An 18,310-nucleotide genomic window follows, 5' to 3' on the forward strand; every position below is an offset into this window, starting at 1 on the left:
CTTCAGCTCCCCTCACAACAGAGCCTCCCTAGGCCACCAGGGGAAATGCTTCCACTTGGCCCAGGTAGAAATGGTTGCAAAGTCAACTAGATCTCACTGAAGATTGTGGCCCCAACATGTCTGGTATAAACTGAGATGGCCCTGGCTATGTCTTCAGAAGCTGCTGTATTCAGTTGTGGTCATCATGTGGTTTTGAGGTACTGTGTAATGTTCAGGATGGTGGTGCTGACACAAGGGAAGTCCAGCTTGTGGCCAGCAGTCCTTTTGTTCAAGGCAGCTAGGGCAGCAAGCAAGAGGCCAGCTATTACTCAAAAGAGTCAAAGCATCCAGCCCCTGATACTTGCTTACAGGAGGATGAATACCAGAAGTACTTAATGTAAAGACCTTGTCGTTAACTTTAAATTACCTGCCCAGTGCTTCAGTTTTGACCTTGAGAAGAGGGGTCAGGGAGGCCAAGCCTGCTGAGGATTCCAGGATAGGCAGAACCAAGAAGAATGGAGTGTATAAAAAGCACCAGAGTACCTGTTTCATGTCCAGAAGGGTATGTGCATGTGAGGGAATGGACCAGGGAAAGAGCCATCAGGAGGGGAGGGGCTAAGCCTGGCACCTAGGGTTGGGCAGTGTTGTTTCTGTAGCAAATAGAAAACTTGGCATTCATGGGGAGATGGGAGGAGACTCCGAAAGCCTGCCCCGTGAGTGGGCAGTACCTCCAGGCTGAGCCCTTCTTTTGACCCATCTGACAAACCAGGAAGTAAAATCCAATGCATCAGTGTTTCAAGTCATGTAACTGTATCTCAGGACAGAACAAAATTTGCATGAATACACACCTAGGAGCAATCAGGAGGAGAACTTTCATCAGTTTAACTGGCCCAGTGCTGAAGTACAGGACAGAATAAACCAGAAGGGATGTTAAAGCCGTCGCTGGAGCTACATTCCATGTGTCACACAGTCACACAGACAGGAGCGATTAAAGGTGCGTCTAGTTTCTAAAGATTAAAGCCTCAGGTCAGAAGACGCTGTAGGCTTAACAGCAGGCTGGGATGTTACGTCGCTGACCTGTGGGATGCCCAGCAACAGTCTCGTCAGCCTGATAAGGGACATCGACGCCACATCTGTAAATGGTCTCCTTAAGGAGTGGGTGACTGCTGGCCCCTCGCTGTGAGAGCCGCGGGAGGAAAGTCGGCACTGTGCTGCAGACTCAGTCAAGCTAAGGAGTGAGAGGGAAACAGGCACAGGGCCTTGTTGACGGATGCTGACGTGTATGTGGAAACCAACCCTTCAGGAGAGTCTAGAATGTGACCCACACATCCATTGCAGGCCGTGCTTCTGCCCTTTCGCAGAACAGCAGAGCCCCCTGGGGTGGAAACTGCCCGGCCTTGCCATGGGAACTTTGGCAGCGCCTCAGCTGTGTTTTGTAGAAGCTGATGAGCTAGATTCTAAAATTGACATGGAAAATAAAGAACCTAAAAATAGCCAAACTCAAGGGCAAAACTGAGCTCAGATGCTGCTGATTTCAGAGCGTGTGCTAGAGTCCCAGCGAAGGCTGCAGGTGCGGCAGGTAGGAGAGGGAAGTGCGGCCCACGCCTGCAGGCGCCTGAGCAGGGATGGCTGCAGTGCCCTCTCTGGAAGGACTGGTTGTCGACCGGCAGGAAGCCAGTGTGCAGCCACACTGGATCCCCAGAGGATTGTGAACTGAACACAAGTCCCAGAGGAAACAAAGGCAAATCTCGGGACCGTGCAGACGACAGATTCACAGGGTTTCTGAACTCCGTGCAGAGAGGCTCAGGACCGGCGGGGCCTCCAGTCCTGTCTGAGTGCTGCACAGCCACAGTAAAGAGGGATCCTGGCCTTGGGAGGTGGGGCAGGAGCAAGGGTGTGAAGCTAGCCTGGGCTGCATCGTAAGACCCTGTTGGAAGGAGAGAGGGATAAGGAAGGGGAAAATGGAGGGAGACAAGAATCTTCAGGAATCCAAGTCAAGAGGCTTCCTTGGAGCTTGGCACCCCAACCCTCCCCCATTCCCCCAACCCCTGCCTCAGCACCCCAACTCCTCCCCATTCCCCCAACCCCTGCCTCAGCACCCCAACTCCTCCCCATTCCCCCAACCCCTGCCTCAGCACCCCAACCTCTCCCCCGAGCCTCCCGCCCCCACTCTGGGGCTCAGTGCCCCTGCTGCCCCAGCTCTCTGTGCTACTATCTCGCCATTGCCTTTTCTGCTCTGGTGGGAACAGAAGCACAGCAGAGAATACTCCACAGCTTCACAGAGGAAAGCCAGAAAATATGGGTAGTGAGGAGCTGGGAGGAACAGCCCTCTCTCTCTACACTTTTGTCCTGTGATCCCCTCCAGCATTTGTGACATGGGAAGCATCTGGAGGCCTCTTGACAGGAAGAGAGACATGGTCTGACCTTGGCAGTTCTGTGTTTATTCACAGCCATGGGGCATTTGTCACCTGTGTGAATGTGCGCACACATGCGTGACTACAGGGAAAGATGGAGTGGACATGACTACAGGGAAAGATGGAGTGGACATGACTACAGGGAAAGATGGCCTCTTACAGGAGTGGACATGACTACAGGGAAAGATGGAGTGGACATGACTACAGGGAAAGATGGAGTGGACATGACTACAGGGAAAGATGGAGTGGACATGACTACAGGGAAAGATGGAGTGGACATGACTACAGGGAAAGATGGCCTCTTACAGGAGTGGACATGACTACAGGGAAAGATGGCCTCTTACAGGAGTGGAAATGACTACAGGGAAAGATGGCCTCTTACAGGAGTGGAAATGACTACAGGGAAAGATGGCCTCTTACAGGAGTGGAAATGACTACAGGGAAAGATGGCCTCTTACAGGAGTGGACATGACTACAGGGAAAGATGGCCTCTTACAGGAGTGGACATGACTACAGGGAAAGATGGAGTGGACATGACTACAGGGAAAGATGGAGTGGACATGACTACAGGGAAAGATGGCCTCTTACAGGAGTGGACATGACTACAGGGAAAGATGGCCTCTTACAGGAATGGACATGACTACAGGGAAAGATGGCCTCTTACAGGAGTGGACATGACTACAGGGAAAGATGGCCTCTTACAGGAGTGGACATGACTACAGGGAAAGATGGCCTCTTACAGGAGTGGACATGACTACAGGGAAAGATGGAGTGGACATGACTACAGGGAAAGATGGAGTGGACATGACTACAGGGAAAGATGGCCTCTTACAGGAGTGGACATGACTACAGGGAAAGATGGCCTCTTACAGGAGTGGAAATGACTACAGGGAAAGATGGCCTCTTACAGGAGTGGACATGACTACAGGGAAAGATGGAGTGGACATGACTACAGGGAAAGATGGAGTGGACATGACTACAGGGAAAGATGGAGTGGACATGACTACAGGGAAAGATGGCCTCTTACAGGAGTGGACATGACTACAGGGAAAGATGGCCTCTTACAGGAGTGGAAATGACTACAGGGAAAGATGGCCTCTTACAGGAGTGGAAATGACTACAGGGAAAGATGACCTCTTACAGGAGTGGACATGACTACAGGGAAAGATGGCCTCTTACAGGAGTGGAAATGACTACAGGGAAAGATGGCCTCTTACAGGAGTGGACATGACTACAGGGAAAGATGGAGTGGACATGACTACAGGGAAAGATGGCCTCTTACAGGAGTGGACATGACTACAGGGAAAGATGGCCTCTTACAGGAGTGGACATGACTACAGGGAAAGATGGAGTGGACATGACTACAGGGAAAGATGGAGTGGACATGACTACAGGGAAAGATGGAGTGGACATGACTACAGGGAAAGATGGCCTCTTACAGGAGTGGACATGACTACAGGGAAAGATGGCCTCTTACAGGAGTGGAAATGACTACAGGGAAAGATGGCCTCTTACAGGAGTGGACATGACTACAGGGAAAGATGGAGTGGACATGACTACAGGGAAAGATGGAGTGGACATGACTACAGGGAAAGATGGAGTGGACATGACTACAGGGAAAGATGGCCTCTTACAGGAGTGGACATGACTACAGGGAAAGATGGCCTCTTACAGGAGTGGAAATGACTACAGGGAAAGATGGCCTCTTACAGGAGTGGAAATGACTACAGGGAAAGATGGCCTCTTACAGGAGTGGACATGACTACAGGGAAAGATGGAGTGGACATGACTACAGGGAAAGATGGCCTCTTACAGGAGTGGAAATGACTACAGGGAAAGATGGCCTCTTACAGGAGTGGAAATGACTACAGGGAAAGATGGCCTCTTACAGGAGTGGACATGACTACAGGGAAAGATGGCCTCTTACAGGAGTGGACATGACTACAGGGAAAGATGGCCTCTTACAGGAGTGGACATGACTACAGGGAAAGATGGCCTCTTACAGGAGTGGACATGACTACAGGGAAAGATGGCCTCTTACAGGAGTGGACATGACTACAGGGAAAGATGGCCTCTTACAGGAGTGGAAATGACTACAGGGAAAGATGGCCTCTTACAGGAGTGGAAATGACTACAGGGAAAGATGGCCTCTTACAGGAGTGGAAATGACTACAGGGAAAGATGGCCTCTTACAGGAGTGGACATGACTACAGGGAAAGATGGCCTCTTACAGGAGTGGACATGACTACAGGGAAAGATGGCCTCTTACAGGAGTGGACATGACTACAGGGAAAGATGGCCTCTTACAGGAGTGGACATGACTACAGGGAAAGATGGAGTGGACATGACTACAGGGAAAGATGGCCTCTTACAGGAGTGGACATGACTACAGGGAAAGATGGCCTCTTACAGGAGTGGACATGACTACAGGGAAAGATGGCCTCTTACAGGAGTGGACATGACTACAGGGAAAGATGGAGTGGACATGACTACAGGGAAAGATGGCCTCTTACAGGAGTGGACATGACTACAGGGAAAGATGGAGTGGACATGACTACAGGGAAAGATGGCCTCTTACAGGAGTGGACATGACTACAGGGAAAGATGGCCTCTTACAGGAGTGGACATGACTACAGGGAAAGATGGCCTCTTACAGGAGTGGACATGACTACAGGGAAAGATGGCCTCTTACAGGAGTGGACATGACTACAGGGAAAGATGGCCTCTTACAGGAGTGGACATGACTACAGGGAAAGATGGCCTCTTACAGGAGTGGACATGACTACAGGGAAAGATGGCCTCTTACAGGAGTGGACATGACTACAGGGAAAGATGGCCTCTTACAGGAGTGGACATGACTACAGGGAAAGATGGCCTCTTACAGGAGTGGAAATGACTACAGGGAAAGATGGCCTCTTACAGGAGTGGACATGACTACAGGGAAAGATGGAGTGGACATGACTACAGGGAAAGATGGAGTGGACATGACTACAGGGAAAGATGGAGTGGACATGACTACAGGGAAAGATGGCCTCTTACAGGAGTGGACATGACTACAGGGAAAGATGGCCTCTTACAGGAGTGGAAATGACTACAGGGAAAGATGGCCTCTTACAGGAGTGGAAATGACTACAGGGAAAGATGGCCTCTTACAGGAGTGGACATGACTACAGGGAAAGATGGAGTGGACATGACTACAGGGAAAGATGGCCTCTTACAGGAGTGGAAATGACTACAGGGAAAGATGGCCTCTTACAGGAGTGGAAATGACTACAGGGAAAGATGGCCTCTTACAGGAGTGGACATGACTACAGGGAAAGATGGCCTCTTACAGGAGTGGACATGACTACAGGGAAAGATGGAGTGGACATGACTACAGGGAAAGATGGCCTCTTACAGGAGTGGACATGACTACAGGGAAAGATGGCCTCTTACAGGAGTGGACATGACTACAGGGAAAGATGGCCTCTTACAGGAGTGGACATGACTACAGGGAAAGATGGCCTCTTACAGGAGTGGAAATGACTACAGGGAAAGATGGCCTCTTACAGGAGTGGAAATGACTACAGGGAAAGATGGCCTCTTACAGGAGTGGACATGACTACAGGGAAAGATGGCCTCTTACAGGAGTGGACATGACTACAGGGAAAGATGGCCTCTTACAGGAGTGGACATGACTACAGGGAAAGATGGCCTCTTACAGGAGTGGACATGACTACAGGGAAAGATGGCCTCTTACAGGAGTGGACATGACTACAGGGAAAGATGGCCTCTTACAGGAGTGGACATGACTACAGGGAAAGATGGAGTGGACATGACTACAGGGAAAGATGGCCTCTTACAGGAGTGGGAATGACTACAGGGAAAGATGGCCTCTTACAGGAGTGGGAATGACTACAGGGAAAGATGGCCTCTTACAGGAGTGGACATGACTACAGGGAAAGATGGCCTCTTACAGGAGTGGACATGACTACAGGGAAAGATGGCCTCTTACAGGAGTGGACATGACTACAGGGAAAGATGGCCTCTTACAGGAGTGGACATGACTACAGGGAAAGATGGCCTCTTACAGGAGTGGACATGACTACAGGGAAAGATGGCCTCTTACAGGAGTGGACATGACTACAGGGAAAGATGGCCTCTTACAGGAGTGGACATGACTACAGGGAAAGATGGAGTGGACATGACTACAGGGAAAGATGGCCTCTTACAGGAGTGGGAATGACTACAGGGAAAGATGGCCTCTTACAGGAGTGGACATGACTACAGGGAAAGATGGCCTCTTACAGGAGTGGACATGACTACAGGGAAAGATGGCCTCTTACAGGAGTGGACATGACTACAGGGAAAGATGGCCTCTTACAGGAGTGGACATGACTACAGGGAAAGATGGCCTCTTACAGGAGTGGAAATGACTACAGGGAAAGATGGCCTCTTACAGGAGTGGAAATGACTACAGGGAAAGATGGCCTCTTACAGGAGTGGAAATGACTACAGGGAAAGATGGCCTCTTACAGGAGTGGACATGACTACAGGGAAAGATGGAGTGGACATGACTACAGGGAAAGATGGCCTCTTACAGGAGTGGGAATGACTACAGGGAAAGATGGCCTCTTACAGGAGTGGACATGACTACAGGGAAAGATGGCCTCTTACAGGAGTGGACATGACTACAGGGAAAGATGGCCTCTTACAGGAGTGGACATGACTACAGGGAAAGATGGCCTCTTACAGGAGTGGACATGACTACAGGGAAAGATGGCCTCTTACAGGAGTGGAAATGACTACAGGGAAAGATGGCCTCTTACAGGAGTGGAAATGACTACAGGGAAAGATGGCCTCTTACAGGAGTGGAAATGACTACAGGGAAAGATGGCCTCTTACAGGAGTGGAAATGACTACAGGGAAAGATGGCCTCTTACAGGAGTGGAAATGACTTCCATGGTCCACAAGGAAAGCTGGGAAGTGTGATCTTTCTGCAGGAAATGATAAAGGGGGGAAGTGCAAGGGCGTGGTTGGCTGTCCTTGTTTCCCGTACATTCCAGCCACTCTTGGTAGATGGGAGTACGTGGCCTCTAGCTGTTTTGAGAGGATCGCGTATTCCTCTGCGAGATGGAAAAAGCTCAGAGAGGAAATCGGAAAACAAACATCCAGAAGAGACTGAGGGTCAAGAGGTCTATGAAGAATTCTAACAGGGAAAGAGAAAACGCCAGCACTGCTGTGAGGGAAGCTGCCGGGGAACAAGGGAGGTTGAGCAGAAGGGCAGAGGACCACAGCTGGGGGAAGTCTGTGGATGAGCAGGAGGACAGAGGACCACGGCTGGGGGAAGCTGGGATGAGCAGAGGCAGAGACTAGAGCAGGCTTCCAAGAAAGGCCCAGGGGGAAGTGAATCCTAGACAGGGATGTCCAGAGCTGAGGCCAGTCTGCCAGACTACCCAAGGACTCGAGCAGCCCCCCTTCCTGCGCAAATGAAGTGTACTCCAAAGTCTGTGCCGGGGTCCAGCCTCAGGCAGGACAGAGCGAGGAGCGTGCTGAGCTTCATCTCCTTGCCATGGAAACAAAGATGGGGAAAGGGCTCCAGCCTGTGGACCCTGATGGGGGCCAGGGAAGGTGTACAGGACCACTGGCACCCAGGGCAGCTAGCTCACTAGTGAGGACCCGAAGCAGTTAGCACTTCAGGAGAGGGGACCAGGAGACCTCTTTGTCAAAGTCAAGACCTAGAAAAACAGTTCCATGGAATGGGTGACAAACACAATTTAGGTTTTTAAACCAAACTTAAAACTAGTGAGTGGAAAGTATCATCCCCAGGAAGACTTGTTAAAAACTGGCAGTGTAACTGACAGCTTTCAAGTTTCAAGTTCTGGTGTGGACAGGGTCAGCACAGTACCCAGACAGGCCTTCCCACCCAGTGGGATTGTGCCCACAGGCTCAGTAGAGAGGGTACCCAGTAATTTCCAGAATGAGAGATGTGAGGGCTTTCGCAGTGTGGAATAGCTCTGGGTGGCTTCCACAGAGAGAGTCAAGATCATTACGTGAATTTGACTGGAAACAAGTCCACATACTGACCTCCCAGGGTTGGGGAGCAACTGAGCAATCACTTATGACCTCAGCAGGCTTTTCCGGCTTTCCCATCCAGCCATCTGTGGCATTCTCACTCATGGTGGTCTCAAGGTGGCTGCCACTACTCCAGGCATCACATACTATGCCCATCTCCAAGACAGAGAGGAAAGGGAACAGAGAAGGCCCATGCTTAAGCACTGTTATCGGGGTCTCATGACACATCATTCGTGTCCTAACTGGGGAGACCGAGAAGGCGCCAGCTGTGCGGCTGGTGAAGTGTGGGCGCTCACACAGCAAGCAGCACGACGCGGCAGTCTGCACAAGCTGGACAAGTCAGGAGTTGCAGGGGTCGGGAGCACGCCCACAGTGGGGAAACCCTGAAACTGAAGACATAATAACAGGGCACCCCCAACAAGAACAGGAGAGGGCGACTTTGGGGTGCTGAGGCAGAGTGAAGGGGGAGAGTGGACAGGCCCCAGTGGGAAGGCCAGAGCAGGTTAAGTCAGTCGGGAGGAACCAAGTATGTCACTTGAATTTTTTCATTAGTCACAAAAGTATGAGTGAAAGAAGAGAAGGGAGGTGAGGAGAGAGAAACCTGGACGGAAAGGAAAGGGACTCTGAGCAGAGAGAAGGGAGGTGAGGAGAGAAGATGAGGAGAGAGAAACCTGGACGGAAAGGAAAGGGACTCTAGCAGAGTGGCATGTAGACAAGTTCAACAGACTCAGCAGCCAGGCTGCAGCGAGGGCAGGGGAGGCCTGGCAACTGGCCTGGGCCCCTTCCCCTCCTTCACCATCTTCCTCTCAAGGTCTGCACAGCCTCTCCCTCAGAAACCCGACTCCCGGCTGCACTGGTGCACCCTCCTCCTCTTGCCTGGCTGTTTGCTCTCCTTCCTTCCTTCCTTCCTTCCTTCCTTCCTTCCTTCCTTCCTTCCTTCCTTCCTTCCTTCCTTCCTTCCTCTTGAACTGGGATTAGAGACAAGTGCCACCACTTCCGGGTGACTCCTCTTCAGCTGCCTGGCTCCTGCTAAGCTGAGCTTTGCTCTCTGTGCTCCCACTAGCTCAGGCCCAGGCACAAAGGCCCCCTTCCCCTCTGTTGCACTCCAGGTAGTTATTAAAGGTGCTAGGGCGATCACTCCTGCTGAAGGAAGTTGTGCAAGATGAAGGGGGTGAGTGTGATCAAAGCGCATTGCACCACATATGAAAAGCTAAAATTAAACCATTGTTTAAATGAATGATAGACACTAGAGAGGATAAATAGCTTTTTGTTTGTTGGGTTTTTTGTTTTTGTTTTTGTTTTTAGAGACAGGGTTTCTCTGGGTAACCCTTGGTTATCCTGGACTCACTTTGTAGACCAGGCTGGCCTTGAACCCACAGAGGTCCTCTGCCTCCCAAGTGCTGGGACTAAAGGTGTGCACCCCCACACCCAGCTAATAAATAGCATTTAGAAGTATACTTGGGAGAGCTTCTGTAGAGCTTGGGGTCTTTAGAGGCCTGTGAATCACTGCCCAACACTGCTCCTCCTCTCATTTTAGTCCTAGCTCCCGATCTTTCTGAATTTATAGTACTTTATTTTAGTCGCACATCATTTGGTGATCCTAGCATCACCTAATTTCACTGGGTGATTGTGGCATAAGAAAATCAGAACACTCGTGTTCTCTCGGGTGGGCAAAGGTGGTCTATGATGTCTCATCTAGAATAGTAAATTATTGCCATTGTGTTATCTGATTAAGAAGAAATCACTGAGCCTTTGGGATATGGTCAGAAGCAGGGATAAGCCCAGACAGCTGCTCTGCCACCTCTCACAGCTCCTCTGGGGCCAATAGGCACCCAGGCAGCACCCAGGCTGGCATGGTGACCTGTGACTCATTTCAACGAAGCTGTAGTTTTGATTCCGAGTGGCGTCTCCAAAGGAACTTGGTGCTGACTGAGCAGCCTGCAGGTCAGGGCCAGGCGGTCCGCTCCTCCCCCAGCCCCATGCTCTGTGAACCCTGCAGCCAAACCTTGGATGCACAGGCTGCGAAAAGGTCACTTTCTCCTCAAGGATGAAGCTGCCCTGTGCCTTTATGCACAAGCTTACTTCACTGCACCCCGCTCCTCTAAGAAGGGGGAGCCCCCAAAGCAGGGTTGTGTTGGGAAGCTGTTCCAGTGCACCCCAGAGCCTTTGCTTGGCTCACCATGACAGAAAGTTTCCTAAAGGTGGCTTATGGACTCATTGTCTTCCTGGCTTTCACATCTAGATAGTGAGCCCCACTGCTACTCTCTGGCACATCTGGATAGTGGGCCACACTGCTGCTCTCTGGCACATCTGGAGTGGGCCACACTGCTGCTCTCTGGCACATCTGGAGTGGGCCACACTGCTGCTCTCTGGCACATCTGGATAGTGGGCCACACTGCTGCTCTCTGGCACATCTGGAGTGGGCCACACTGCTGCTCTCTGGCACATCTGGATAGTGGGCCATACTGCTGCTCTCTGGCACATCTGGATAGTGGGCCACACTGCTGCTCTCTGGCACATCTGGATAGTGGGCCACACTGCTGCTCTCTGGCACGCTCTGGAAGCTGCTGTCTGCTGCCAGGTCCTGCCCTCCTGAGTCTTTGGTCCCTGGCATCAGAGCACCTCTGTTCACCAGCTCCCTCTTGCTGTAGGTGCAGGTAGTTAAGCAGCTGCTAACTTACTTTCCCAGGACAGTTTCCATCTTTTGCTGCTGACTTTGGAAGCCTCTCTGGGGCTGGGGCCTTAGCTTAGTGGACAAACATCTGTCTGTCAAAGGCAAGGCTCTGGGTTTGGTCCACAGCAGCAGCTGAGCCTCAGCCCAGATGCCAAGTCCTCATGAGACTGCCAGGTGTCCAGGGGGCTTTAGGTCTCCAACCACAAGCCGAGCACATTTTCTGACATGGCTGCAAGAGACGGATGAGCTGCACTGAGGTCCCTGAAAGGGTCAGGTGTACATTAAGGACAGAGGCCACAGGCTAGGTGGCCTGACGGAAACGTGGGAGCCAGGCACCGCTGGCCGCGTCTCTCCCCAGTCTCCGTCAGTTTACCGCTCTCAGAGGTTTAGCCAGCTATCCCAGACTGAGAAGATGCTCCCCTGGAGATGCCACCGTGCCAGGTGGCAGGGCGGGCGGAGGAGGCCCTTGCTCCTGTCACCCTCTCTCAGAGGCTCGGCTCTCTACCTCAGCTCAGGGAGTGTCCAGAAGTTCTACTGTCTGGGCTGTGCCCCAGATCAATTATGTCAGTGACAATTGGATTACTCTATCCCAGGCCAGTGCCCCTGCTCCTCGGAAGCCTGGGGGTTGGGGGACAGACCGCCTTGAGGATGTCCTTCAGTGTCTGCTCTTCACCAACGCCCACCCAGCCAAAGGCCTGTATGCTCCAGAGGGTGGAGGCCTGGTGGCCTTGAGCGTGTTCCTTTGCTAAACACAGCCTCCAGTCCAGGCAGCTCACACTTCTTCACACTGGTGGCTGGGGCTGGGGAGGTGCTGGGAGATTTTCAGCCGTGCAGTAGCTGTGACCAGGAAGCAGTTTCCACATGCTTCTGTCCCAGGGCCCGGAAGGTCTGAGGGTGTCAGGGAGGCCTGCAGCGCTGAGGTCAGCAGGATCCACTGCAGCCATCCCAGGTCTGGGGAAACAGGCTCAGAAGACTGTTCCATAGTTCCCCACAAGGAAGGGGCCGACCACACATCTTCCCAGGCTGAGTGTGGGCATAGGAAGCCTCCTGCACTCTTAAAGGACCATTTGACGTATGAGTATATGAATGAGTCACCAGTTTAAAGAGATTCCATTCCCCTCCACTCTGTTCCTACTTTCTAGGGGAAGGCCAGCTCTGTTATCTTATTCTGCCTGACAGTTATGCAGGTTTTAATGTCAGGGTTCCCAAAGAGTCCAGTTACATTTAAAGGTGTGACTTTGCTCCCTGCCCTCACCCCTACTCACACACCAAGGCCAGCGTTACTGAAGAGAACCTGAAGAGCTGGGAGCCCTGGGGCCTTCTGGCAGGACCTAATTAAGAGAGACCGTCCTGAAGGACCAGCCACAGAGGGAGGCACAGGGCAAGCAGAGGCCGGACCTCCTGTGACACCTGACCTCCCTTACCTGCCACGGCAGAGCAGCATGGCCCTGTGGCCCAGGCAGGCTGCAGGAGAACCCGCCTGGCAGAACCTCGTCGGCCTTAGGGAGTGACTGTGGCCACTCAGGGATACTCCTCTCCAATAGCAAAGTCAAATAGGGACAATGGCCACTTACGTGTGGTCACCCAGAGAAGAAATCCCATTTGCCTTGGGCTGCATCCTGGAAGAGCCTCCCCTGGGGGAGCTATGGGCTCCTGTGTGTCCTGTTGCTGTGTGTCCTGTCGCACACGAGGCTCCCAGGGTGGCTGCATGTGAAGGTGTAGCTGGCACCTCACAGGGCCCTCAGAGGCTCCCAATGAACCTCCCGTCAGTGGTCTGGTGGGCCTCCCCTTGGAGAAGCTGTGCCAGATGCTGGGGCTTGTTTCTGCAGGTTTGTGGACTAATTCAGACCAACTCTGTCATTCTGCGGGGAATCACAGCGCAGCTGTGAGGCCTGGGTAGGGAGAGCTGAGCCAGCCTTAGCTCCAGTGTCGGCCCAGTGCCCCAGGCCCTGCACTGGTCAGCTGCTCACCTACCTCTACCCATCACTCCCCCATTAATGGCCTCCCTGTCTCTCTGAAGATGCAGAGCAGGGCTAGCATCCACAGCCATCCCCTAGTCATGTGGAAGAAAATGGCTGTGAGGAACAGCAGACTGCGATTCATCACACCCACACCTGTCAACGGTCATGGCCTTGGGAAGGGTCCTTGTGCTCATGTGACACAAGCCCTGGTGGGGACAGCCTGGTGCATGCAGGCCAGTGCTGCTCACACTTGAAGAGTGATTTTTCAGAGGTACATGGCTGCTGTCAGAACCTCTGCCTTCAGCAGCCTTCCAGAGTGGGTGTGGCGCAGGGCAGGGGAGGTGTGCTCTCCCGCTGCAGGAGAGGGGGCGGGAGCTGCAGGGCGGGGGAGGCAGGGGCGCGTGGCTCTTCTCCAGCTACTCCCCAGGGGTGTGGGCCCTATGGAAGGCAGTAGCTGAGAAAGAGGGCACAGCTGCCTGCCACCTGGGCACACCTACACAGACTGGGTGCTGTGCTCACCAGGCTGAACTTTGCAGTCACTCCGCTCCTGGGGACAGAGGAAAGACTTTGGCGTGTCTTTCCTAGCCCTGTCATCCCACTCCGTCCAGGGGAAAGCCAGAAGCTTGTCAGGCCTTGCTGTCTGTGCTCACCGCGCTGTCTCTACCTCCAACGGCCACTCTTGCCAAGCTGGGGGAGGGATTCAGGAAGTGGGCAGTGGGCAGTGGCCTCAGGACATCTCCTTCTTGGGTGCCAGTCCTCACCTGGGTGTCTGCAGAACGGAGCCTCTGCCATGCCCGTGCCACCCCTTGGCCCTGCCGGCTCAGCTGGTGTCCTGTTCTCTCCACAGCAAATGAAGCTGGTGGCTGAAAGCCTGAAGGAGGAGTCCCAGGAAGACGGGAAGGAAGCTACCTGAGTGCTGGCTGCCCGGTCCCCAGCCTGTGAGAACAGCTGCGCAGGGAGGGGCAGCCGGCGTCCGGGCCAGATGCTTGGCTGTGTGAAGTGGCCGAGACTCGGCAGGCAAACTTACCAGCTCTGTGGGGAAGAGCCAGGGACTGTTGGTAGCTCCCCGGTGCCCCTCATCACCAGGTGCCCCTGGACCGGAACACCCTCCAGCTGCCTCTGCTGCCCTGAACTTCAACCCCAAGGCTTCACCAGCTTTTCACACGCCGTTCACAGTGGGTGCCCATGATGGGGGGTGGCTCAGGGTCTGTGCCCTCTAAACCCTTCGCAGGAGCCATGCTAGGGCCGTGGGGTGGGAGCTCCCACACCCGAATTCCCGGGTTGGGTTCTGTGTGGCCGTGTGTGGGCAGACACTGTGTAACTGAGCTATTAAAGGCAGCCCCTCTGCTCTGACTCCTGCTTCCTCCCGGAGTGTGAGTGCTCCAGCCGCCTCCAGGGCTCAGTGGTGAGGTGTGTGCTATGAGACGGGACCCAGGGTAAGCGAAGCGCAAAGCTCTTAGCCACGCCCAGGTTTCCTGGGACCAAGTGGCTGCCCATACCTGAGGGAGGCCTGCCTCGGGAGGTGGTCCTGCCAGTGGGCTGCCATGCCCCCAGCAGGAGCTCAATGGGCTGCACCCACAGCCCACCTTACCCAGAGAAGCAGGCTTGCCGTCGCGTGGTTTACAAGCCCTGCTCTGACCTCTGTCCTCACCCTTACTTGGGAGGAGACCCTTGCAGGCCTGGTTATGCAGTGGCTATCAGGTTCCTGAAGGAACTTTGGAGATCAGGCTCATGATGAAGAGCCAGTATATGGAAGCCATGAAGAAGACCCAAGCCCCGAGACCCCAAGATCTGCCTTTAAAGTCTTGGTTCTTGGGTGTTCTGGGAAAGGAAGGAATTCAAATGGGATTCTTTGTCTGGGCTCCTGGTCTGCCACGGAGCCGGGGCTAGGAGTCACAGGAACATGGTGGTTGTCAGTCAGCAGCGCCTGGTACCCAGCCTGAGACTGTCGGCCTTTCTCCCGCACGTGGGCCCAGCTGCTGCCTTTCCGCATGCCCCGCTGCTGTCACCAGAGGGAACAGGGTGCTCCCCTGGGGCTGTGACCACAGAGGATGCAGGGACAGGCCGGGCACGCCAGGCACTGCTCGGAGAAGCTGTAACTGGGCCTGTGTGTTTGTTCCCGACTCAGAGTGGCTTGAGTGCTGCCCACAGCAGCCCTTTGCACAGCACAGAGGCAGATGTCGTAGCCCCGCTGGCTGCTCTGCCTCTGCTGTCCCTTGTCGCTGGACTGAGGAGGGCACCTGTGCCCTACACCTGCCCCCCAGGCCTGTTCCTGTTTGCCTGTTCACCCATGCCACCTCATTCCCCAGTGTCTGGCCACTGCTCAGCCTCCTCATTGCTGGGCTTATCTCAGCCCTCCCTCAGGCTGGCCATAGCACTTGACTTCGAGCCTGGAGTCCCCACACTCCACCCTCGGCCCCCCTGATGACTCACACCAAGAGAAACTGTCCCATTTGCCACTCCCCTGGCCTCTGAGGGTCACCTGGGTGGAACCCCTCTGCTTTTTCCTTCTTGCCCACCCTGATTACCAAGACTGTTGGACCCCAGCTCCCATTAACAGGCTCAGACAGCATGGCGCAGGTCCCGCTTGGCTGGGTGAGGAGTACCAGGGCTCAGTACCCAGGACAGCGGCACCGAGCTGGGGCCAGGCCTGTAGAGGCCAGCGGTGAAGTTCAACCCGCTTTGCTGAGCGGAGTCCTGAGGCCCAAGGATCAGAAGCACAGGTAGTCCCTGGGGATCGAGAGGCTCATCCACACCCAGTGTCGTCCCAGCTGCCCAGAGGCGTCCACATTCGGGGGCCAGCGTGTAGGCCAGGCGTGGGAAAGGAGCCCAGGCCTGAGGGTGCTGAGTCTCACACAAGCCTGTCCCACAGGCCCTGCCTGAAATTCTTCCCAGCAAGGTGTGACATGAGGCAGACTCTGGGTGTCGCCCTCAGCCGGAGGTGAGTGTGGACAGCTGCCTCGGTGTCCGGTCCCTGACCAGCAGGTTCAGCAGATGCCCAGGCTGTCCCGAGGGTCCCCGGTTCTGGGTCCAGACACCAGCAGACCTAACCCACTTTCCCAGAGGCTGTGGGTCCTGGGCCTCAGTTTGCCTAACTGAGGACTGGCACCACTAACCACGTTCAGTCCATCTTGCTTTCCTCAAGAGTGAGCTACAAGTGCCACAGGTGTCGGTGGAAATGCACGGCACGGGGTTGGCCCCAGGTCACTTCACAGTCAAACTTCACAGGGTGACACTCACCCCCAGCTGTCTCTGACAGACACACCCTGGGCACCGCCCACCACACCCCTCACTGCAGCTTTCTGCTGGCTGATGGCGCAAGCCCATCAAAGCCGAGCACCCCACGGTGCCCCTGAGGGGGCACCCCGGGGGGCCTCCCCCAACCCCGGCTTGTATCTGTCTATGGCACAACGTTAACGCCCTCCTGGCAGCTCAGGAATCTCAGAACAAACCTTGAGAAGAGCTGAAAGAACCCCTGCCAAGCAATGAGACACAGCCCGGCCCCCACTTCCTTCACGCTGGCTGCGTCTGGTGGGCAAGGAAGCAGGTGCACAGAACTTGAGTGGCCTGCCCTTTGCCAGCTGCCAGGCCGTGCCCACTGCCTACAGCGCTCCAGCTCACCGAAGCTAGAGCCCTGCTCCCAGCCTTAAAGCCCTGCAGTTCTTGCCCCATTCCAGCAGGGAAACTGCATCCGGGGAAAGGTCAAAGGTCACGGGACAAGGGCCGGAACAGTCCCTCCATTTCACAGGCCTTCGGCCCAAGGGACCATCCTGATGCTCCCATCAACAGCCAGATGGTGTCGGCCCGGGGATTCTATGCCTGCCTTCATGCCGCACCCAAGTGTGGCCTAGAAGGGCACCCGACAGCCTGGGGCCTCTGCCGGGCAGCCGTGTCCTTGCTTCAGTCTGGGAACACACCTCTTCCCCACCCACAAGATGGAAGATACTTTTCTTAGCCCCGGCAGAAGCTTGTGCAGGTTTGTTCAAATGGGCGCTGAGGATGGAGGCCACTGTCCCCAGTTCTTAGGAGTCTCAAGGACTGGTGAGGCAGAGTGGGCAGAGGGTTGGGGGAAGAACCGAATGGGGTGGGGGACACCGAAGTCACACAGGACGTCTACCCTGAAAACACGGTTTGCACATTTTAACAGACGGAAGGATCACAAGCCCAGCCAGAAAACCCCACAGGGACGGACATGAGGGATCCTCACACTTGGAAGTAGAGCAGCTCACAGAGCAAAGCAGTTTAAAGCTTGATTTCCGTGGGGCGCGGGTATCTGCCTGCACACGTCTCTACCCAGGAGTGTGTTGCCTGAGGCCAGGAGAGGGCGCTGATTCTCTAGACCGATTCACTGGTGGCTGTGAGGGCCATGTGGGTGCTGAGACTGAACCCAGGTCATCTGCAGGAGGAGCCGGTGCCCTTAGCCACTGAACCGTCTGTTCAATTTAAAGCCCTCTTGCATTTCAGGGTAGAGAACAGGAGAGAAATGCAAGGACTCGAGTGTGTGAAGGTCACACCAGTGAGCCAGCAGGAGAGGAAGGGGAAGGCCCCAAAGGGGAAGTGACCTCAGGTAGAAGGCTGGGGGCAAGGGGAGAGGCTGTGTGATGAATTTGACTGTCAGCTTGATGGAGCCTAGAACCCCTGAGAGCCTAGAGACTGAAGCCTGCCGGCCCTCAGTGTGGCCTCACACGGGAGCCATTGTCCAGCGTGAGCTGGAAGGCCCACCCAGCTGCCCACTGCTCTCCGCCGCCAGACTGAGGACGCACGCTAGCCGCTGTGCTGAGCTCACCGTGCCGAGACTTCACAGCCAAGGCAGCGAGCTAAAATAAGCCACCTTCTCGTAAGTTGTCTTTATTAGATAGTTATCTCAGCATCAAAATCAGAACTAAAAGGAGGTCCATTGCCACAATTGCTCTGTGGGATCCTTGGGCTGTTGGGACTGTTCTGCGGGAAGAATGTGAGAGTTTGGAACTTCAGGCCAGAAAAATCTCTCAAATCCTGTAAGCAGAGATCAGTGGGCCATTCTAGAAGGAACCTGAAAAACAAGCATGCTGGGAGACATGAGGGCAGTGGGGTCCCCTGTGTGAGGTTCCAGAAAGTCAAGGACTTTCTTGGGCTGGAGGAGGTTCAAATTGTTTTCTAGCAAAGAACCCAGTTTCACTCTGTCCCTCTCCTAAGACCTTGAGAGCAGATGATCTTAAAGGAAATGGACCAATTGCTCAGGGGAAGGA

At 54.3% G+C, this 18,310-nt stretch overlaps 1 protein-coding gene across 3 annotated transcripts in view; it reads left to right on the top strand.

The window, feature by feature from the left end:
- The window catches only part of Ano10 (anoctamin 10), an 88,168-nt gene extending 73,733 nt beyond the window's left edge, over window positions 1-14,435 (top strand). For all 3 annotated transcript variants that reach the window (XM_060385014.1, XM_060385016.1, XM_060385015.1), the window contains one exon: window positions 13,930-14,435. In XM_060385014.1, the coding sequence (XP_060240997.1) occupies window positions 13,930-13,995 (66 nt within the window). In that variant the 3' untranslated portion in view covers window positions 13,996-14,435. The remainder of the gene's footprint in view (window positions 1-13,929) is intronic.
- Window positions 14,436-18,310: the final 3,875 nt, after the last annotated feature.

This window comes from Meriones unguiculatus, chromosome 6, assembly GCF_030254825.1.
Source record: "Meriones unguiculatus strain TT.TT164.6M chromosome 6, Bangor_MerUng_6.1, whole genome shotgun sequence".
Classification (NCBI taxonomy): Eukaryota; Metazoa; Chordata; class Mammalia; order Rodentia; family Muridae; genus Meriones; species Meriones unguiculatus.